Source organism: Tachypleus tridentatus, unplaced genomic scaffold (genome assembly GCF_004210375.1).
Source record: "Tachypleus tridentatus isolate NWPU-2018 unplaced genomic scaffold, ASM421037v1 Hic_cluster_1, whole genome shotgun sequence".
Taxonomy (NCBI): Eukaryota; Metazoa; Arthropoda; class Merostomata; order Xiphosura; family Limulidae; genus Tachypleus; species Tachypleus tridentatus.
The window spans coordinates 25,163,777-25,188,422 of record NW_027467777.1 but is presented as its reverse complement, the minus strand read 5'-3'; the positions used below and the strand labels follow the sequence as shown (position 1 = coordinate 25,188,422).

General features: G+C 30.7%; 1 protein-coding gene across 1 annotated transcript in view; it reads left to right on the top strand.

The window, feature by feature from the left end:
- LOC143241722 (dynein axonemal heavy chain 7-like) overlaps positions 1 to 24,646 on the top strand; it is a 227,034-nt gene that overhangs the window by 48,644 nt on the left and 153,744 nt on the right. Inside the window, 7 exon segments of the mRNA XM_076484949.1 lie at positions 4,897 to 5,092; positions 7,043 to 7,135; positions 14,359 to 14,505; positions 16,574 to 16,819; positions 17,869 to 17,988; positions 22,029 to 22,138; positions 22,754 to 22,934. Coding sequence (XP_076341064.1) covers positions 4,897 to 5,092; positions 7,043 to 7,135; positions 14,359 to 14,505; positions 16,574 to 16,819; positions 17,869 to 17,988; positions 22,029 to 22,138; positions 22,754 to 22,934 — 1,093 coding nt within the window.

Here is a 24,646-nt window from a genome sequence, read left to right as displayed (position 1 = left end):
TTACAGTAGGTATCTGTGATGTAGTAGCAATAAATTTCAACAGTAAATGTACAGCACACAATCCACTTGTTTTAATGGAATATATTCAAAACAAGTCAAACATATGCTAAAAAATTCTTTACACTATTGGTTACCACAGTTGTATCCAGAGCTATAAGTAATTGTTTCCTTTTCACCAAAGTCCACAAAGGTAGGTTCAATTACTTTAGAATACCGTTTGATAAAGTGTTCTCCTTCACTCTGTTATTACAGTGAATATTGTTACAGTCAGATTAAAAATGATCTGTTATTGGTAAACTCACATGCATTCTAATGTTTATTTTTAAAACATTTCAGTACTATGACATCAGTTCATGATAATGAACCACACAATAAATGATTTGTAAACAGTTACATAAGCAAACCTGTGATAAATTATCACTTCTAAAGATACTAAATCTAACATTTTCACTTTGTAACTATCTATATCATAACTATTGTACAGTAGTCCCTGGTGTATCACCCTTTCCAAAAACAAATTCCTTTTAAATTAATTTTTTTTCTGCGTGCATGGAAAAATCTTACATTGATCTGACCTGCATACTAGCACAATAAAACTTGTAGCTTTTTTTTTTTCTCTTTACCAATTAGTTCTGCACTGATGTTAAGATATTTGTATGGTTCATCTCCACCCAGTGATCTTACGTTTAGTAAGTCCTTGTCTTCTATGACAAAGTCACTGTCTTCTGGTTCTGCATTTATGACAGAGAAACTTGCAATGCTCACCTGTGCCTCAATAGTTGCATCCACTAGGTCTTATTTTCTCTCCAAGTACCTTTTCAGCAGATTGTTGTGGTAGATCTAGGTTATCCTGCCTACTTTCATCTTATAGTTCATTCTGTTGACCACTTCTTGTACTTCATAAGGTCCTTTCCACTGTAGGGTAAGTTTATTGTTGTCTGTAGGAAGCAGAATAAAGATGTTTTTGCCAATCTTAGAACACTGATTCATGGCCTTCTTGTCACAGAAGTGTTTTTGACTGCCTTGAACTGTGTACAAACTTTCTTAAGTGAGTTGACAGGTCTCCTCCAGTTGGTTTCTGAGGTCTAACTTGTACTGGTATGTGTTCCTCACTTTTGACTCTTCTTTCACTGTTCACAATTTTTTCAATATCTGAATTAGACCTTGTTCTTCTCTACAGTAATTTGAGTGGTTAAAATACTGTACATACTTATGGGACTTCTCAGTAGGCAACTGATGCTGCCTCCAGGTACCCACCCAGTCATGTGGCCTCTCCTGGCACATTTTCTTTAAGTTTCTACTGACTCTCTCAAAATTATATCTATTACATCTGGGATTGTATGGGGTGATGAAGAATTACCTAGTGCTGAAGAATCTGCACACCATTGCATCACCTCTGAGGTAAACTGGGTCCCTCAGTCACTTAATACTTCTTCAGGGATGCATACGATGGAGAACACTTAGAGGAGGGCTTCTGCTAGTCTCTCTTGGCAATGCTATGGCTTCTGGATAATGTAACACATCGTCAACTACTTTCAACACATAACAGTTCCCCTTTTTAGTGTTTCATTCAAGTCTACAGCTGCTCTGCTGAAAAGCTCTTCTATAAGAAGTGTCACATGGATTGCAGTCTGGTCATATCTCTGATGCCTCAAGCCAAAAGAAGTTGCTGATAAATCTGTCTGACAGCCTTAATCTACTAGAATGTTGTGGTTTGTTGGCACATCTTGACATTTGCCACATGCTCTGATTGCTACTGGCACTGTTGATCCATTTGCTGACTTGAACTAACCATCAATTATGCAATATTTAATCATGGTGATAACACTTGCTTCTTGTGGGATCCTGATGAGTTGTCTCACTTTTTTCCATCTGACAGCAGTATCCATGGTGACAGTCACTTGTTTCTTGCCAGGACTGTTTCTGTAACTCCAGCTGCTTTATGTTAAAATTTGTGCTGGTCCTTTCTCATACTGTTCCCCATTTTACAACAAACATAGCATCTTTTTGTTTTCTTTTGAGATTTCTACTGTTGCTTGTTGATGAGAGATTTGCAATATGTGCCATTTAATAACAACCATTGCATCTCTTTTCCAATTTTTTTGTTAATTTACTGTCACCTTTGGTGGCATTCTACTTCTAATCAGTCACCACTGGTTTCAACTTTAACTGGTTATTCTTGGGTTGCCAGTTATGCTTTTTCAATGGGCTTCCATATACTGTTCTGCCAGTTTGATCATCTTATCAACATTCATTTAGGAACAGTGACATGTCAGTTGAGTATGTGATCATAAACTGTTCACATATTTGTAGATCTGATAGTTATTCAAAACTGTTTTCACACTTAGCCTTGTTAGCCTATCTTTCCTTAGACATGCAAAGAACTGAAATATAGTTCCTTCAGTGTCAGGTTTGATTTCTTTGAATTTCCAGTGAAAACCTTCCTTAGTCAGTTCATAGTGTTTCAGCAAAGCCACTTTTGATGTGTCATAGCTCATGACATTATCTGATATTATGCCTGCATACACTTTTAATTTCTAGGCCTTTTCCTGTGAGAAGCTGACTGACACAGACTGCCCAGTCATTTTTGTACCAGTTCTGACTTTGGGGAACTCTTTTGTTTTGCTGTAGGAAAGCATCCATGTCATCTTTCTGTTCATCAAATTTTGGAATCTTGGATCAATTAGCCCTGACTCCATTGTGATTCTTGAGTTCTCTGTCTTTCTGTTAAGTGAGCTTTGTGCTTTCAGTATTTTCTCTAATTCCAGATTGTCTTTTCTCTTATTTTCTTCTTTCTCTGTTTGTATTTTTATCCTCTGTTCATACTCTTCTCTACTTCTTGTTGTTTAACAAACTCTTGTAGATTGCTATATTTGAGCCCAAGTCACTCAGCTCTCTTTACCAATCTATCAAAGTCAGTGAACATGGTTGTAATCTACAATAATTTTGCCACTGCTATCAGCTCTGCATACATAGACCTACTTTCATTCACATCTTCTTCTGTAACTGTTTACCACTGTATAATTCTGGCTGGCTTGTCACTGATTCTTTGCAGTATGTGTCTTTGACTTCTTTGTAATAAATTTGTGCTAAATACATATGAAACACAGTCCACTTGTTTTAAAATAATATATTAAAACAAGACAGATGTAGTTACAAATACTCGCCACACAGTTTATTATTACAATTGAATCAAGAGCTTTAAATAACCCTCTTTTTTGTCAAAAAGTCCACACGGTCTTGTTCAGTTACATTAGAATCCAATTGAAAAGAAAAAGTATTCTTCTCTACTTTGTAATTACAATACAGCCTGCAACTATAACACTTTAAAAGTTGCTACTATACACTCTGTGTAACTAAGCCTACAAAAACAGCCTAGGTCTGTATCTCTCACTAACTTTGTCATACTTTCAATAACTTACTTGAATTACATTTAGTACAAAAAATATATAGATTTACAAGTAGCCTAGACCTTTCTACACACTGTGCAATAATATGGTGAAATAATACTAAATACAAAGAATGAGAAAAACTCTGAAGTTTCTAGTAGCATGATACAATAAAACAAGCACCAAATCACAATAGTGTAATCATATAACGGATACTTTACATGCAGTTATGTGAGCAAACATACAATAAACTATTCTAAACATAACTAAATTTCACACTCATATTAAAATTAAGTAGCTGCACGTATCTAATACTTATGATATATTGTTTTTACTTTGTTTCACTTCTTGTAAAATTCATTTACATTTATACCATGTTTTCTCTTTACCATTAAATTTTCTCTTGTCAGCTATACCTGGTCTTTCATTTTTATTTTTAACTTTTCACATAATTTTCTAGACTTATTCTGCTACTACGTCTTTCCCTCCCCTCACACATTGTTGTTTAAATTATGTGTATTGCTCTTGGCATTCTTAAATTTACTTAATGATATTTTTTTTATCAAACCTTTTGTATCTTCTCTATTTTTCACCACTTTAAAAATGAAAAAGGTCTTGTGTTATTCATATGAATTTCTTATTTTATTATATCCATTTAACTGGTTTCCTTAAACTTTCTTTCTTTGCTATTTTTGTTGTTATTTTGCAGTCACTGAACTTTGTAATCTAATTTATAACTCCATTGATACTCTTTCACTATTTTATAATTTATAAAACCCACACTTTTGTGTAACACCAAATTCGTACATCTGTCTTTTAAGTAGTTATCATAGTACCTCTGTTCTTAGTATACAATTTCATATTTTTCACTATGAAAGGATAATGTAAGATTATTACAGATAATTATTTGCATTAAACACATTGATAACTTTTCAATAAAGGTGTCACAATAAACACTTAATCTTGCCTCTGATTCTGTTTGACTGTTTAAAATAAAGATTGTTCTATGATGTTCTGTATTTTATTTAGTATATTTCATTTCTTCATAAAGGTTAAGAGACTTTGGAATCATTCTAAAATAAATTTTCTGTCAAAATCTCATGTTAATAATTTTTGGAAAATCAGTGCACCTGGGAATATTAGAATATTATAATTTGATGTTTTAAGTGTGTTGCTTCATTCTAGAATAGAACTTAATTCGAGGAAAATATGAGTTATCTATATTCATTATTCATCAATGTTAAGTTAAGTAGTGAGCTTGATGTTATTGTTGTTACATGAATGATAAAAAGTAAAGAAAGACAAGGACCAATTAAACCACTGTTTTTAGAAAATTTAAACATTGGTTTGTCTCATTTAAGTAAAACTTTTGACCATATTTATTTTCTTAGGTAGAAATAAAAATATCTTTTTCATTATAGACATTGTTTCTATAAGATACTTGGAATCAAAGATTTTATTTGAAGAAGAGATGTTTTTACATAATAGTCTGATCAACTTTTGCTAGACTTGTTATCACACCATTGACGGATCGCTGCTACCGTACCCTTGTGGGAGCATATCATCTTCACCTTAATGGTGCTCCTGAAGGTCCTGCAGGAACAGGAAAGACTGAAACAACTAAGGACTTGGCAAAAGCTTTGGCTGTTTTGTGTATTGTATTTAATTGCTCTGATGGCTTAGACTACTTGGCAATGGGAAAGGTATGTATGTTTGTTGTATTGTTGGCTTCTTGTGTATGATCAGAAGGTCTGAAATATTTATTGGTTGTAGAAAATAATAGTCATGATGTGCAGTGTACATCTATCACTTGAATCAGAGCAGACATTCCCATCATTGTTAAAATAAATACAACTATTGTTTTTCTTGTTGACCAAATCATATACTTGGAGGAACATTTTGAGACTGAGACTTTACAGACTGACTTAATCTCAAAGGAAGCATGTGTGTACAGGTATAGTTGTGATTCTCCCTATACCAGATATGCTTTCTATCAAACATAGGTAAAGCTTGTTTTATGTAAGGTTTTTTATCTCCTCCAGTTAGTATTTTTATCTCAGGATGTGACCATTTGCCCTGGCTCTAATAGTGCCCATTGTAAGATGAAGTGTTTTGCAAGACCACTTAAGGTAGCCTCACAGTATAAATATTTATTCAGTTGTCTGATCTAGACTTTACCTGTTTCATGGTATATCATGAAAAAAGCCAGCACCATAGAAGTGTTTTGCCTGTGTCTTTGGCTTGCAATTTCTGGGTTTTAAAAACAAGATGTTGCAGTAACCCACTGCACTGACTTCAGTGAAAAACCTTTCTGTTTGGAGATACAGTGTAGATCTAGGCACTTCTCCAGGTCTCTACCATTAAATCCCTCATTCTCTTTTATTGAGTGGAATGCAGAAAACCCTTGCCACTTATCAGTTCCTAGCTGCTTGGATGGTGGATCATGAAAATTATGCACATGTTGAGCTTATAATAAAACAGTGAGAAGTGGAGAGCTGGAAGCACTATCTAAAAATTTCACTTGCAACTCTACTAATTCATTTTAAAATTCTAACTAAACTGTTTGCAGAGGTGAGTTATGTTGTCCCCTGTTGGTGATGGCTTTTCTTGCATGAACACATTATCATGCACCAATACAGTTCACATTATATCATGTGAAATTATGTGGGAATTGTCTAAAAAAAATAACTTATCTATTTGAAAAAGTGATTTGTTAGAAATACATTTTTATTTCAGAAAAATGTTAGTTTGACTCCTTTCAACTGCACTTAATATCCATTATGTCTCATTATTCTCACACAGTTTTCTACATTTTTGCTGATGCTATGTCATCAAAAGTTTCTAATCAGCACTTGTATTTTATTATTTCATTTGCAGAGAAAGTAGTTGGACTGGTAATGATTGGAATGTCATTAGAATTTAAGTTATTCACTCATAACTTTTGTAATTTTGTACACATGTGTTAATACTATAGTTAAAACTATTATGTAATTGTTTATCAATTTGTCAATTGTAATTTTGGTAATCTACCTTTATTTATTAATATTTTTATTTTTGTATGGTGTAGCTACGTTTTAATATTTACTTATAATTTACCTTATACTGATATGGATCAGTATAGTTATATATACTGATATAGTTTTATAGTTATAAAACTATAACAGTTTTAGTTATAATAGTTTTCTGAATATGAGAAGAAGCTTTTGTTGTTGTGTTACTAATATTTTATGTTATTTATTTAGTATGTGCTTCATTTACTGATGCTCTCTTATAATTAGAACGTTGTTATAACTAATGTTGTGAAATTATCTGTATGTTCTTTTAGTTCTATTCTTTAATACTAATGCATAAGAGTTTCATCAGAATAGTTTCACCCAAAAAGTAGCTATCATCATTTAGATTAAAATAACAAGTTTTTCTATACAAAATATGGAAGTAACACACTTACATGAAGCTTCTATTAATTTATTTCGTACATAAATAAGTAGGCATTGTAAATAAAAATAATTCCTTTGTGAAAATTTATTTTTTAAAGTAACTGAAACTTTGACTATGTAGTTAATGTTCTAGAAGCTTCTCATAGCTAACTCTGGTTTGACAAGTCTTTTTCTATATTCAAGATATTTTTACATATCTAATTTTGTTTCTACTAGTTTTTTAAAGGACTTGCTTCATCTGGAGCATGGGCTTGTTTTGATGAGTTCAATAGAATTGAGCTAGAAGTACTTTCAGTAATTGCTCAACAGGTAAATATTTAGAGATATTTTCTTTTAAGCATTTATTGTCATAAAGATTTTATTTAAAATAATTATACAAGTTATAGTAAATTTTTCTTAACTGTAACATACTATGTAAACACACTTTAACATATATATATCAGAATACTCTCATGTTCTTTATTTAGTAACAACTTTGTACACTGGATTTTTGGTAATGGATGCAGTATTTAAAATTGAATATGTTTCATTAGACATTAGACATAGCTAAAACACAAACAACTGATAATATATTTAAGAAGACTTGATACTTCAGAAGTATTAGCTTTTTTTGGAGAAAAATGAAGTTTCAAATACACATTTAGGAAAAGAAATGTAGAAATATTAAATGTGCAGAAATATGGGGCATGCTGGGAAAGTAGTTTATCAGTTGTAAAGATTTTTATTGGAACCAAATGAAAATTTGTCAACTAGGGAATATTTACTTTCCACTAAAGTCAGTTAAAAATGGTATTAAAATACCAAACATGTTATCCTGTTTCTGTTTGATTGTTTCATAACTTAACACTCAGCAAACATGAAGAAAAATGTACACAATTTCTATACAAATAGTCTTTGCCTTAAAATTGCTTTACTTTCATGACATTCATAAAATCTAAATTTAATTTACATTGATCACTCCCTACTTCCAGAGTTTCTCCTAAGGAAACTGTAGCCTGTATGAACTTTGTATTTGGTACTCTTGCTCCTATACAGTTGACAAAAACTGTTAATTTTAATGTTGATTTTGATGCCCCTTGGGGTGAGCACCCTGTGAAGGGGAGCATACACTATCCATCTCAAGACCAGTTCTCCCTAGTTTCAAAAAAGCTGTAGGTAACAATAAACCATATCTCACAATGACTGATAGTTGTCACAAGTTCACAATCAATGATTGTATATAACTATAAACATTAAAAGGTTAAAAAATGCAAGGCTAAATGAAACAAGTACATTACTGTCTTTATTCTTGAAGGTGTTTTACAAATGAGGGATGTAGTAATGAAACATAAAGATTTTCTATAACTTGTCTTAACTATAAAAAAACATCACAGTTTACAGTCAGAACACAATACGACTCAAAAGTAATACTTTTATTCACACAATTTACTGTTATATTTAATTAGAGAATTGCCAGTAATAGTACTAAATCTCATCTACTGTTTATGCCTGTATTTTATGTTATTTCATCAACTATGAAATTGCTTAGGTATTGATAGGGCTTTATGTTATGGTATGATATGGTAATTACTATAAGTGGAATTTTGGATGGATTGTATACCTTTTTAAAGATGGTCAGTGAAGACATTTCATATTTGTTGATAGAATAAAAATACAATTGCCTAATTAATCATAATTTGCTAATAACTTTATTAGCAACTTGTTTAACTAGTTACATAATTTTGTTATTGACTTATTCTTATTAATTTTGTTAAAAAAATTAGAAAAAACAACCTTTATAGTTCAGATGCATATAATTTTGTTTAAAACATTAACCAGCCTTTTGCTTTGTGGCTTCATCAGAGTTAATATACAAAAGTGTTTAAATGTGTTATGCCCACATTCTAGAATCAAACTCGAATTCTGACATTAAAAGTTCTCAAGCTTAACATTGAATCAGCATAGACTAAGAAAAGTATTATAATTACGAATTCATAATTATGTACAGGGTGGTTAGATTTTTAAATAAATTATAGAACCAAATAGAGTAAAAATCAGCCCCACCCTATTAATAAGGATTGTTTGGATTTTTGTGACATTGACGACTATTAATAAGGATTGTTTGGATTTTTGTGACGATCCAAAACCTAATCAGTTTTAACTTGGGTCTAATTGGAGATAAATATAAGGTGGCTCCTAACCAAGGAAGCAATACATACTAATCATTATAATGTTATTTTACTACACTTCATACAGTTAATTAGACTGATAAAAGTAATAAAAAAATTTTAAGAAAGTAAGGATGTTGTAGGGATGGCAATGATAAAAAGTATAGAAATAAGGTGATATTGAATAACAGAATCATATGAAAATTCTTACATAAATATCAAAATCTATCCAACACAAACTTTTATCTACAACTAAATGTTTAACTCCTTTCATTCCCATAAGCCCGTAACATTGATTCAATGGCTTCTTATATAGAGATATTTGTATGTTTTGGTTTATTCACCCCTATCTTATTCTGTATCTTATGACATTACCAAACCTACATCATTCTTATTTTACTTTTTATTTATTACTTGTTTCCCTTCTTATTAATGAATGGCAGTCACTATGAAGACAGCAGTTTCAGCCTGGCATGATCAGTTGTCTTGATGGATATCATGTTGAATTTCCCCAATTATACTATCTCTCTCACCTATAGTTGTCTCAACCTCAATTTGCCCTATAAACATTGCTAAAACGTTTATGCTAATAGCACACCAGTCTATTATACCCTTTTATTTTGACTCCATTACAGAACATGTGACTACTCTCCACCAACTGTACTGCACCACCTATACTAGCACAGGTAGCTCCCTCTATTATTCTAGCACAAAATTCACTTTTTCAACTGCCATTACAGTGTATAAATGTGTGCTTACTTTGCTTCATTTTCATTTTGATTGCTTTTCATACCTTCACCAGTTTAACTTTAAAGTGTTTGCTTTCAAATGTGAATTTTGTTTTCTGAAAAATTCTTCCATAACCTGAATTCTAATTTCAGATATGAATTCAGAATTTATTATGGCAGATGACATAGTTATAACCAATACTGAGGATAGTAATGTCACCAGTTTCCAAGCAAGATAGGTTAACAATACTTACTGAGGAAGTTCAAGCCTTATTTCTCAAGGAGTTGGTTACTTTTGCTTAGCAGTCAATTCATTGTCCCTTTCTTCCTGGAGAAGTTTCTGTGAAAGAACTGATTCAGGGTGAAGATAATTTGAACTGTTTTTTTCTGACTGCAACCTTTTTTGGTCAGTTACATATAGTTGACAGTTGCAGACCTCACCATTACTACACCTTAATGATCATGTTTGTCAAATTTTAAATGTTTCACCTTTAGTCCTTGGTTCCTCTCTTATTTTGTTGGGTGAAGAACCTCATTCTGGTTATTATGTTTTTATTCCCCTGCCAAACATCTGAGCTCCTGTATGTTGTTTTGCTGATCATTTGCTGTCAAGTGCACATTTGCCTATAATCCTCTTCCCCAGTTGATGGACCAGTAAGCTTTAAATCCTTTTTGGATTCCCTGTAGAAATTGGATATTCCTGTAAGACCACTGGATGCTTTTCTGTTGGGGAGTATATATATATGTAAGACTATTATTATCAATGTATCTTATGTAAAGGACTGTCACTCATGGACCTTATGGGTAAAGCAGATAAGAGTTTTCACCCATCCCAACTGACCTATGATTCTTACAGTCTGAATCTTTCTGCATCTCAAAATAGGGAATTGCAGACACCCATTACACAGTTTCCAATGTGTCATTTCTCTGGATTCTCTAGCACATATTCCACCCACACTTTTTTTTCATCCTAGTGGAACATGGGAGCCCTTAAATTCCAATTACAAGTTGTTGAAGTGGTTGACCATGAAGGATTCCTCTTGGATGGGGTTGTACAATTAAAGAAATGAAACACATAAGTATTCACTCGGTGAGAAGAGGGCTGTAATTGCTATAATTTTTTAATAGACAATAACATATTATTCTGGATTCGAGATGCTTTTTCCAGATGGTTTGTTTGAACTGACTGCTTATGTAAGGCACTTCCACTGGATAGTTCTGGCCACTTGTACACCATTTACCATACTTAACAGAACCCCAAGGCACATCTTCTGGATGTGTTTGTCCAGGTAGACTGCACTTGAACTAATACTATATATCCAAGATGCTTCCTCCTGGGTTTTCCCCAGGCACACTGCACTTTTTTATCTTTGAATCTTATTTAAGGTTTTTTCCACTAAATGCTTTCTGGTTTAAAGGGCCACACTAGGCATGGTCTGATTATCCTAAGGTGCTTCCCATGGATGTTTCTTGCCTGGCATACATCACTTGGCTATAATATTACAGTTGTCCCTGGTGAATACAACTCTTCCCAGTATCCCAATAAAGACTTTCTTTTAAATAGAACTTTTTTCTGTGCTTGGAACAATTTTACATTGATCTGACTTTCCATGAATGACTTCTCAACAGATGCAACATGAGACTGATTTTTGAGTAGAACATTGAACAGTGATCTCTCTGTAGTGATTTTTTTTCTTATTAATAATGTAATTTATAGAGACACGTGAATGTAGTATATACATTATACTCGTGGGGTGTGAATATTATTAACCCACTCTTTCTTGAGTAACATAATTATTCTATGCTGTAAGTGTAGCTAATAAAATGCCTCAATGCATCTGGAAAAGTAGTGAATGTCTCAAGCGAAAAACAGGAAGGCAATCTGAAGATGCTTGATGTGGATTTTGATATAGGCAAAAGCTGTGCTGAAAGAAACAAAATAAATGAAACATGGAAATTAGAGAATTTTTAGTAAACATAAAATTATTCTAATGCAACATATATTATGTAGTATTTGTATTCAGAGAGAATTACATTATTATGTATTGGTTAGAGAGAGTCTAACAGTGATTTAGTTAAGATATTTATTCTTATTTCTTTACTGGTTTTAGATAACTTTGTAGAATGATCCCTTTTCAGAGCTAGGATCAAAGGATCTTAGTTTCAAGGTGAAAATTTGGTTTAAGGTAGTGCTGTTTTGTTCAGTCAAGATACATAGCTTTCTATGTTTGTTTAAACTCACAGAGTTTTGTGTAGATATATTATGGAGTTTTTGAGTTGCAATTAAGGTAAATATGGGATGCTTGTTTTATTATGATTGGTGAATCTGGTTTCCAATTTCTTTCAGTTTCTCTGACATTGAATTCTGAACATTTATTGTATGTTATTTTATAAATTGGTACATTTATTGCATGTTATTTTATAAATTAGTACATTTATTGTATGTTAGTTTTCTAAATTGGTACATTTATTGCATATTATTTTTATAAATTGGTACATTTATTGCTTGTTATTTTTATAAATTGGTACATTTATTGTATGTTAGTTTTCTAAATTGGTACATTTATTGTATGTTAGTTTTTTAAATTGGTACATTTATTGTATGTTAGTTTTCTAAATTGGTATATTTATTGCATGTTATTTTTATAAATTGGTACATTTATTGTATGTTAGTTTTCTAAATTGGTACATTTATTGTATGTTAGTTTTTTAAATTGGTACATTTATTGTATGTTAGTTTTCTAAATTGGTATATTTATTGCATGTTATTTTTATAAATTGGTACATTTATTGTATGTTAGTTTTCTAAATTGGTACATTTATTGTATGTTAGTTTTCTAAATTGGTACATTTATTGCATGTTATTTTTATAAAGTGGTACATTTATTATATGTTATTTTATAAATTGGCACAAAAACTTTATGCCAATGAAATAAATTTTGTGTCAGTTTGTAATATATTATATGTATGTAATAAAAATGGTTCATGAATGTTTATGAAATAAATATGATTGAAGAGCTTGAAGTTTGTCATTCATTCTTTGGCTATTGATGCTTTGAATAATGACTTCCTATCAGATGTGATCCTTTTTATCATGGCAGATAGGTCATTCACATATAAGAGGGTCTATTCATGTGCAATTTATGGTTCTTTAGCCTATACATTTATACCTGTATGATGTTATCTGGCATTTTACTGTGACTGATTATTCCAGTGTCACATACTGTGACTTACTGTATATGTGGATGAATAATGCACTATCTGTTGCCAATGGTCTGATTCCAAATTATCACACAAAACTTATTTACTATTTTTATTTTGGTTTTTTGTGGATGATTGTTCTTACTCCTATCAATATCCTTACATTACATCAATATATTTGCTCTGGTGTGCCTCAGGACTCTTCTCATAGAACATAATTTTTTGGGCCTGTTGTCATTTACATACTATACATTTCATATGTCCACTCTATTGTGATCATACTACACATTTCATATGTCCACTCTATTGTGATTCACCAATCCAAAGCTAAGTACATAGTGCCTGCCTCATATATTTCATCCCCTGTATATATTACTGTTTTGTCACTGGGTGAGGACTATATCTGTTCCATAAGGAGTGCTACATGCCTTAGGTATTCCTTTTTTCCTGTTCTGGCACATCTGCTCTTTCACCCAATTGTTGTTATCTGTCTATTTGAATATTGTCATGCCTTCACCAGCTCCTCTGCCTTTTCAGTGTGAGACTCTAGCTTCGTTCGAGAGGAGAGGATGTAGCACTGTTTAGAAAGTAAACATTTGTATACACTTTCCACTGATATGGGGAAACAAGATTTCATTTTTCATTTTCTTTAATTTGAAAAATGCCCTCCAATGGCACAGTGGCATGTCTACAGACTTCTACTGCTAGAAACCAGGTTTTAGTACCTGTGGTAGGCAGAGCACAGATAGCCTTTGTGTAGCTTTGTGTGTAATAACAAAATAAACAAACAAACTTTGAATAGATATATTCAAAATTTTTCTTCAGACTATAACTTACTGTACAAGTCAGTAACCAAAATGTTATTTCTCTTGTTTCTAAGATATATTCAATCATTTTCTTCACCATATAAGTTACTGTAAAAGTTAGTAACCAAAATGTTATTTCTCTTGTTTCTAAGATATATTCAATCATTTTCTTCACCATATACGTTACTGTAAAAGTTAGTAACCAAAATGTTATTTCTTTTGTTTCTAAGATATATTCAATCATTTTCTTCACAATAAAATTAATGTAAAGGTCCAATGAAAAAAGAAATGTTTTTCTTACTGACGTTTACATTAATTTATATTGTGAATAAAATGATTGAATATATCTTATGATTTTAAATTGATTTTTTGTCTCTGCTTTCTTAATAATCCATATAACAGATATTTGTTTAGCCTTTTGTTCATAAATACTGTTAAAAGAGAGGGTGTCATACTGATGAAACAATGCATTATAACATTTATACTTAGTAATGTAAGGAAAGTATAGTTAATTAAGTATATTTTTTGTCACAATAATTTTAAGACTTGTTCTAGATACATAGCTTGCTCTGATCAGAAAGTCATATTAATTTTTATATATTGTTTACCTTGATATGAATTATGTAATTTTGATTTTCTGTATTTTACAGATCTTATGTATAATTCGTGCGGTCCAAGCAAGAGTGAACAAATTCAATTTTGAAGGAACGGAATTAAACTTAAACCCCAGTTGCTATGTTTGTATCACAATGAATCCAGGCTATGCTGGCCGTTCAGAGTTGCCTGATAACTTAAAAGTAAATTAGTCTACATTATTTTTGCAACTGCTCTTTGAACATACTTTTCATATATTTTGTGAACAGTTAATTTCCACCCCATTATTGTTGAAACATATAAGATTATAGAGTTTACTTAATTTTTTTATAATTTCTTATGTTTATCTTATTTCTTATAATTGACCCCAGTGGTTAAGCAGTATATCTGCAGACTTACAACGCTAAAATCCGTGTTTCGATAGCCGTGGTGGACAGAGCACAGATAGCCGACTGTGTAGCTTTGTGCTTAATTCAAAAACAACAGACATTTCTTATAATTAAATTACATAAATAAATACCTTACATTTATTTAAATATTTCACTATTAAAAATAAGATAACAATAATATATAAAACTTCAATTATTTTTAAGTTCTGACAGATTTTATATATATAAATAAATGCCAGAGTTTCACTTTATTGTATTAAATTTTATGAAATAATATGAACATTTGGAAGAATGGTATCATTTTCAGTTTTCCAAACCACTCAAATAGCATATTGGAAATATTTAAATCATAACCCTGAAAGTTTTCTAAAACATGCAGAAACCTCAAGAATATTTGCTACAAAATGCAAAGTCCAAAAAGGCTTTTTTTTTTTGCCCAAATTTAAAATAATCACACGAATAATTAGAATAATTGTATTTTGAGTTGATTATCAGTTTTATTTTGAACTTTAATCACTGGTGAAACCTTGAAACGTTGCAATATGAACAAGCAAAAAATATTTAAAATGTTTAATCTTATAAACAAATGCAGCTGCTGTCCAATGGCCCTCAAACAATTAGAGTCCCAAATTTGGTACTCTAGAATACTTTCTATATGTTAAAGTGTTGTTGGAAAAGGAGGAATGATTAGAAAAAAAATGAGTTTTTAAAAAGTCTTCTTCTATATTGGGAGTGCTATTTGAAATTTTATTTCAGTTACAAAAAATAATAAATTTTTGAACAAGAAATATCTTGATAAAATAGCATTAACAATTGAAAATCCACATATGCAAAGAAAGGTATTTAATTATAAATATACACACATCTGAAGACCAAGGTATATACACAACTGTGAAGTAAAGCTGTTCCTTATTTTGTTAGAAGTTACAGCTTTTACAATAAGGAAGATTATTTATTAGAACAAGCATGATGTTTCAGTTACTTGTGCAGTCATTCTCACATACATTAGTGATCAAAAATGTTGAACCTGTTTAAAAATATTTAATTAGTTAGCAAACACAAAATGAAACTAATAAAGCTTGTCTTGTAAAATAAAAAAATATGGAAGAGGTAGGACCCATATTATTTACCATCTAAGGTGTATTTAAGGTAAACAAATTGTAGCAGGATTTTTCCATCATTTTTAATAATTATTATCAAATAAAAATATAAATTATTTAAAAATTTAAAAATTGTGATAGAAAGATTTTAAAAACTATAAGTGAATAATTGGATCAACCAAAAAACATCAGTAATGTATTTGATTAATTGTATTACTGGTGTCAGCTTAAAAAAATCAACTGAAAGACATAAGTAGTTGTATTTGATAAATTTTTTATGGTAAAAAACATAAAATCAACTGAAAGACATAAGTATCTGGTCTTGATGATTTGTAGTTAAAATTATAACTGATGTTAAATTAGAAAGTGAACTAAAAGACACGAACAGTTTGAGTAAAAACATATAGACAAGAAAAGTTTTACGATAGAATGATATCAACATTTGTAAATATACAGATTTTTGTATTGCTTCTAATCAGTTAACACACATAAATTCTCATTCATAAATAACAAAATTTTTATGTTGATTTCCTACTATTTAAAACTTAAAAAATTGTATTTACATAAGCACTTATAAATATGTAAAAGAGTATTTGAGATTAGACCATAGAAGAAACAGAAAGAGGCCAATAATGGTACTTATATGTATAAAGTAAATTGATTATTTGTAAAAGATTTGGTGTGTTTTATGTTCTTAATAGCCTTCGTTTATTTTTTCATATATTTTTTTCATTTTATTATTTCAGAAACTAAATTATCTCATCAATGTCTGTTTTTTTCAGGTATTATTTCGCACAGTGGCAATGATGGTACCAGACTATGGTCTCATAGGAGAAATAATGCTTTATTCATATGGCTTTATTGGTGCGCGTAATCTTGCTGTGAAGATAGTAACTACATATCGATTGTGCTCAGAGCAGTTGTCCTCACAGTCACACTACGACTATGGCATGAGAGCTGTAAAGGCAGTTTTGGCAGCAGCGGGTAACTTGAAACTGAAGTATCCTCATGAGAAAGAGGACATCTTGGTAAATAATAGTTTAATGTTTGTGGAACCTTTACTTAGACTTATTAATTTCCTTTTGAATTTTAGAATTATTGTGTGTAGTTTTAGAATTGCATAAAAGATGCTTAGTACAGTTTGTTTTCAATTTAAGATAAAAAGAAAAAACAGTTTTAAGAAATCTTCACAGGTTTGTGCTTATAGTTACTATTAAGAATATTCAAAGAGATTTGGTAAAAACATTTTCAGGAATGTGTGAATTTCATGTGATGATAGTGAATCATCTAATTTGTTCATAATTTACTTTTTAAATTTAAATATATTTTAAAAGTTACAATATTTATTCTGTTTCTTCATTAAGTGGTATTGTGTTAAATGATTAAACTAAACATCAGTAAATTAAGAAGAAGGAATAATTTCAAATGTAGAATATAAAAATAAAAAAAATCAGTTAATGTAACCTTCTTCCAGTTTGCCAGTTTTGTAACAAATGTTGACATAATTTTCAGTGTCTTCAAGATGTTCTTGAAAATTAAAGAATCCAGTATGTTTGATTTTGTACACTTTCTTTCAAGCAAAGCTAAATTATGAACATAATTATTTTTCTTTAACAAAGATATTTATGTATTAGGATTACAGTCATAATTAGAATCATGTTAGGCTACAAATATGGTTTTTCTGACACACATTAGTCTTAAATTGTCCATTAAATTTCATATTAGAGCCATGTAAAATTAGGATGTCACATTTCTCTTTTGTTTTTCCAAGAAATCATCAGATGAACTGAATGATAAGAAAAGAAAAAGTATTGTAAAGACGGTTGGTATGAGTATTGAAACGTTAATTAAAGTAAAGTACAGAACAATGTTTCGACCTTCTTAAATCATCTTCAGGTTGATAAAGAGAGTTTTCAAACTTGTTATCATGAAAACAAAAGAAACATAAATAGTCTAACATAATTTCTATCATGAGTGTTGGACCTATTAAATGTAATGCTTTGCTAGCTTTCAGTTTTTAAATTGGTATTTATATTATAATCAATATTGTATTACCATTGACTTTATTTATTGATAGATTCTTCAGTCCATCCTTGAAGTCAATGTTCCAAAATTCCTCTCCCATGATATCCCTCTATTTGAAGGAATTATCTCAGATCTGTTTCCTGGAGTCAAATTACCAAATCCTGACTATGATGTAAATTTTTTAACTTTCAGAATCTTTAGTAAAATTATAATGATTACAAAACAAACTATTATTAATATATGTTACTGTAACAAATTGCTTGAAAAGATATTTAATGTTTTAACACTTAAAAGTACAATATTTAGGGCTATACATTCTATGTCTTCAGCTCTATGCTTGAAAAACAACAGTTAATCTATCTATTCAGTTCACCCAGTTGTATATTTTGCAGTTAAGTTTGAACTTAACTGTTTCATTTGTACTTACAGTAATAGATAGGTTACACATTGAATATAATGTATTTAGACTCTATAATAATTAAAGTAGAAAAAGGAACATTGAACTAGAATATAACCATGTTTAACAAAGAGAAACAAGTGACATCCACTGAAAATTCTTTATTTCTTTAACATTTCATTTTACAACTTTATCATGAGTTACATCTTACTGAACACAGCTCAGTCTTATGAGAAAAATAACCAATGTTATTCAAAATAATAATAGTAAATTCATATGTATTGTCTGGCATGTATCAGGTACACATGACTATTTTATTTAATATTATAGTTTTATTTAATTTATATTGTGTGAGAATTAAAACACATTTGCTTATGTAACTGTTTATGTTGTATAGTTGTGTATTTGTAAACTGATGACATATTACCCAAACCTGAATTTTTCCTGTTGATTTAAGTAAGTATTGTTACATCATGTCTTGTAGTTTGTAGGAAGTCCTAGGCCTCAATTGATGACCAAGTTAGATGAAGTAAGTTAGTGAAAGTTAGGCTGCATGTGATTTAATCATAATGGGTGATTTATAAACAAAGTGTCACAGATTGTACCTTAAGTGAGTATTGTTAAAACAGCACTTTACAGAAAATTCCAGAAGCCTCCATGATCAAAATATAAATAACAGTGATGTAAAGTAAAATAAAAAAAGTCAAGTGTGATTGAGTTAGAAAATTAGTTAGCTTTAAAGGGTGATATCTTAAAGTGAGTTTCACATTTTGAGAGAGACCACAAGAATAATTTGTCCTCTCATAGAGTATTCTAAAGTAACTAAACCCAATTGTGTGGATTTGACAAGAAGAAGACAATTATTTGATTTTTAGAATAAAACTGCAGTAGCACATGGGGTAACGTAAGTGAATTATTCACTAATAATACTATAATAAAAGTAGAAAAAAAAACAGTTTGTTGTAAACTCGATTCTAAGGTAACTAAATCAGTCTTAGTGGACTTTTGACAAGAAAAAGAGATAATTATTTAAAGTTTAAGACACAACTGTTGTATTCATAGTGTAAAGAATTTTGTTTATACATTTAAGTTGTTTTGAATATATTATTTCAAAACAAGTGGATTGTGTACTGCCCATTTATTGTCCAAATTTATTGCTAACAAGTCACAGACACCTACTGCAGAGAAATCCTCAGTCCAACTCACGAATACATAAAACCTTGACAATGCCTTCAGTCTATCCACTTACACTCTTGCCAGTAACAGATAGTCTCTGCATTCAATGTATTTGGTCTTACATTTCAGGTTAATAGCTATCTTACCTATTCAGTATTTTCAGTTGCACACTTATAAATATTGTATTCAAGTATTTAAATTTTAGTATATAAACTAAAATATATATGTTACATTTAACCACTTACATTGTGTAATTGATTTAGTTTATTTACTAAATGTATCCAGTTGTGCACTAAAAACTCTGGTTTGGTTTGTTTTCAATTTCATGCAAAGCTACATGAGGGTTATCTGTGCTAGCTGTCCATAATTTAGCAACAAAAGACTAAAGGGAAGGCAGCTGTTCATCACCACCTACCACCAATTAACTCAGTCTACTCATATACCAATGACTGAAAGGGTGAGCATGTTTGGTGGGATGGGAATTCAAACCCACAACCTGTGAGATGAGCACCCTAGCCACACTAGAAATACTAATGACTGTTATGTGATATGCTATTGTTCTGTTACTTATTTTACAATATATTTTATGACTGAAAGGGTGAGCATGTTTGGTGGGATGGGAATTCAAACCTATAACCTGTGAGATGAGCACCCTAGCCACACTAGAAATACCAATGACTGTTATGTGATATGCTATTGTTCTGTTACTTGTTTTACAATATATTTTATGACTGAAAGGGTGAGCATGTTTGGTGGGATGGGAATTCAAACCCACAACCTGTGAGATGAGCACCCTAGCCACACTAGAAATACTAATGACTGTTATGTGATATGCTATTGTTCTGTTACTTATTTTACAATATATTTTATGACTGAAAGGGTGAGCATGTTTGGTGGGATGGGAATTCAAACCCACAACCTGTGAGATGAGCACCCTAGCCACACTAGAAATACTAATGACTGTTATGTGATATGCTATTGTTCTGTTACTTATTTTACAATATATTTTATGACTGAAAAAGTGAGCATGTTTGGTGGGATGGGAATTCAAACCTACAACCTGTGAGATGAGCACCCTAGCCACACTAGAAATAGTAATGCTTGTTATGTGATATGCTATTGTTCTGTTACTTATTTTACAATATATTTTATGACTAAAAGGGTGAGCATGTTTGGTGGGATGGGAATTCAAACCTACAACCTGTGAGATGAGCACCCTAGCCACACTAGAAATACTAATGACTGTTATGTGATATGCTATTGTTCTGTTACTTGTTTTACAATATATTTTATGACTGAAAGGGTGAGCATGTTTGGTGGGATGGGAATTCAAACCCACAACCTGTGAGATGAGCACCCTAGCCACACTAGAAATACTAATGACTGTTATGTGATATGCTATTGTTCTGTTACTTATTTTACAATATATTTTATGACTGAAAGGGTGAGCATGTTTGGTGGGATGGGAATTCAAACCTACAACCTGTGAGATGAGCACCTAGCCACACTAGAAATACTAATGACTGTTATGTGATATGCTATTGTTCTGTTACTTGTTTTACAATATATTTTATGACTGAAAGGGTGAGCATGTTTGGTGGGATGGGAATTCAAACCTACAACCTGTGAGATGAGCACCCTAGCCACACTAGAAATACTAATGACTGTTATGTGATATGCTATTGTTCTGTTACTTATTTTACAATATATTTTATGACTGAAAGGGTGAGCATGTTTGGTGGGATGGGAATTCAAACCTACAACCTGTGAGATGAGCACCTAGCCACACTAGAAATACTAATGACTGTTACGTGATATGCTATTGTTCTGTTACTTATTTTACAATATATTTTATGACTGAAAGGGTGAGCATGTTTGGTGGGATGGGAATTCAAACCCACAACCTGTGAGATGAGCACCCTAGCCACACTAGAAATACTAATGACTGTTATGTGATATGCTATTGTTCTGTTACTTATTTTACAATATATTTTATGACTGAAAGGGTGAGCATGTTTGGTGGGATGGGAATTCAAACCTACAACCTGTGAGATGAGCACCCTAGCCACACTAGAAATACTAATGACTGTTATGTGATATGCTATTGTTCTGTTACTTATTTTACAATATATTTTATGACTGAAAGGGTGAGCATGTAAATTGTTCTGTTACTTATTTTACAATATAAAGGGTGAGCATGTTTGGTGGGATGGGAATTCAAACCTACAACCTGTGAGATGAGCACCCTAGCCACACTAGAAATACTAATGACTGTTATGTGATATGCTATTGTTCTATTACTTATTTTACAATATATTTTATTTAACAATAACTTATACTGAAATGAGAAAACTATTTTTCTTAATGTGTCATTTCTTATGATTATTTAATTAGGTTTCCTCCTTATATTTTTTTACCCATGTTTCTGTTAGAACATTTGGTGTCTGACAATTGATAATTACACAATATACAGATAAACTGTTACATTTGTATTTATTTATACGTTTTGCAAGCTGTTAGCTTCATGTTTGGTCTAATGGTAGCTTAAGCACAGTGCCAGAAAGCATTTTAAAAAAACAACAAATAAATAAAATGTGGAGTTTACCTATTATTTTTTACAGTGCTGTTTTTTCTCCTAGACGTTTTTAAATGCTGCTAAAGAAATCTGTTATCAGTATCAACTACAACCTGTTGATAATTTTCTTCAAAAACTTATACAGACATATGAAATGATGATAGTGAGACATGGGTAAGTGTATTATAGTTTTTAATATTATAAGAGATAAAAGCTGTTAGGCATAAACACAGAAGTACAGAAAATCAAAAATAGGCATAATTTTTATTTATCATTTTTCCATATTAATGAAAAATTCTTGACTTAAAATGTTATATAATTAGAGATGTTTAGTATAGGAAATGAGATTTAGACTTTTCATAAGCTAAATTGATTAGTTATTTACATGTATAAAATTTACATGTATTTTTAAGTTAAACTTTTTTTCATAAAAGTTTTGGCATTTGAAATATCTGAATATTTTACTATTTTTTTAGTGTAAAACCATACAAGTCATGGATTATTTTGTTCAGAATCTCAGAACAAAATAATCTGTACTTTTAAAAGTCATAAAAATGAATTGGTTTCATGTTGAACAATTCCATTTTTGTTATTAGTTTTGAGTGACATAAAGACTTGGAAAGCCATTAGAAATTAGTTTGGAGGTGAATTTTAAAGCTAAAATAAATACTTATATTCAACAAAGTTTTTTCTTGCTTTGTGATCAAGTCTGTACAAATATTTTTAGATTGTAACAGAACAGTGAATTTGTACATTTGTACTCAAGTTGGATGCTGTTTTCCAACACAGTTTTATGTTAGTTGGAGAACCCTATGGTGGAAAAACTAAGGTTATAGAGGTACTGGCTGGAACTCTAGGATACCTGAAAGAACGAGTTACTTACTGCACCATTAATCCTAAGTCTGTTACCATGGGCCAGTTGTTTGGACAGTTTGATCCTGTTTCACATGAGGGAAGTATTATCTCATTTGTTATATATAAATTTGTTACCATTCTATTATCCTTTAATAAACTAGTGAAATAAATGGTTTTATTTATAAAGTTTCAAAAACTTTCACTATCACAGTTAGTATCCTGTATTATCAGTAGATATCCATTAAGAAGTCCTAGGATTTGCAAATCCCCATCACTACCAACAAAAAAAACAGTCCTTCTCAGGACACATCTGAAAAAAAAAACAGTCAAAATGTAGAATAAAAGTTGTTAGAAATAAGTGTAAGGAAGAGTTACCTCTTCCTTTCTTTATTAACCTGATGATGACTGAAGGAGGTCAAAATGTTGTTCGCTCCTCTACATCAACATTTTTTCAATTCAAACGAGCCGTTTTTACACATATATTTTTCTCTACAAGTAGGTTTTCTTGTTATCACTGATTAATATTTAGTCTTTATTGATTGTATTAATCATGACTATCATTGAGATTATATCTTCACAATTTTATTATAAGTACTTTTAAACACTTTGAGTATTGAATGAATTTAACAGATAAAGAGAGCCGAAGAAGAATTTTTAGATGCTTTATAATTTGAGTTGGTTTAGGTTTTTTATTTGGATGGTTAATTTTTGACCTGAGAAAAGTTTTGTTTCTTCATTCAGTCATGCAACTTTCAGTAGTTAGGGAATTGAGGATCGTCTTGTTTTATTATTTTTCTGACTTACTAAAAGTATAATAGTTTGAGTTGTTAAAAAGTGACTTACTAAATATTATTAGATATATAAAACAGGTTACTATAGTTTTTGTGTGTGACATAGCTTAGGTTCAAATTGAAGTTGTGAACGTGAACAAATATTAAGACAGCAGTATGTATAGGACAATTTTTTTTGTGTGAATAATTCATTAAAATTAAATATACAACAGTACTTGAAGCAACAGTTTTCTGTGTTCCATAACTATTATTTATTAAGATTATTTTCATCAAAAGTATTAGTTAGAATCTGTAATGTATTTAATTTTATTAAGTTTACTTTTTATTTCTATTATTTTGTTTTTTGCTATAGAGACTGTTTTACATTTTTAGCTCAGGATATGTATTTACAACATACTGCATTTATGTCCAAAGGTGTTGTTGACAGGCTACGTAAATGATGAAACACTACATTCTAATCTTTATAAGTAGGAATATAAGAAAAATGTACTAAATTAATTATACTTATTATCAAGTGATTTCATTAATAACTAGTTGTAGTTTGCAAAATGAGGAAGAATTAGTTTATTTGCTCAGCTTTCAATAGTTAAGGAAATTATGAGACTTTTATTAACCAACATTAGCTAGAGACCTGTATTGGTTCTAGGTTCTTTATAATGCTAGTTAGTTCACTGTACATTTTCATATGGAAGAAGTTTATTTTATTTTATATTAAATTGTTTAAGTTTTTATAGTTAAGAAAAATAAAGGTATTTCAGATTATTTAATTACATAATTAATGTCCCAAACTTGTTCATGTGTCTTAGTATTATTGATTAACTAAAACTGTTTGGATAACAGATAAGATTCCATTGTATTTACATAGTTGCTTAAGTAACACTAAAAACTGAAAAAGGATTAGTTATTAGGCTAGTGCATTAATACTAATTAAAGTCTCACGTTAATTAGTAGAGATTGGAAAGTTGCAAATATTTTATGCTTTCTTCTTATGATAAATTAACAGTAAATGGAAATTCAAAAATATATCTTACAGTGT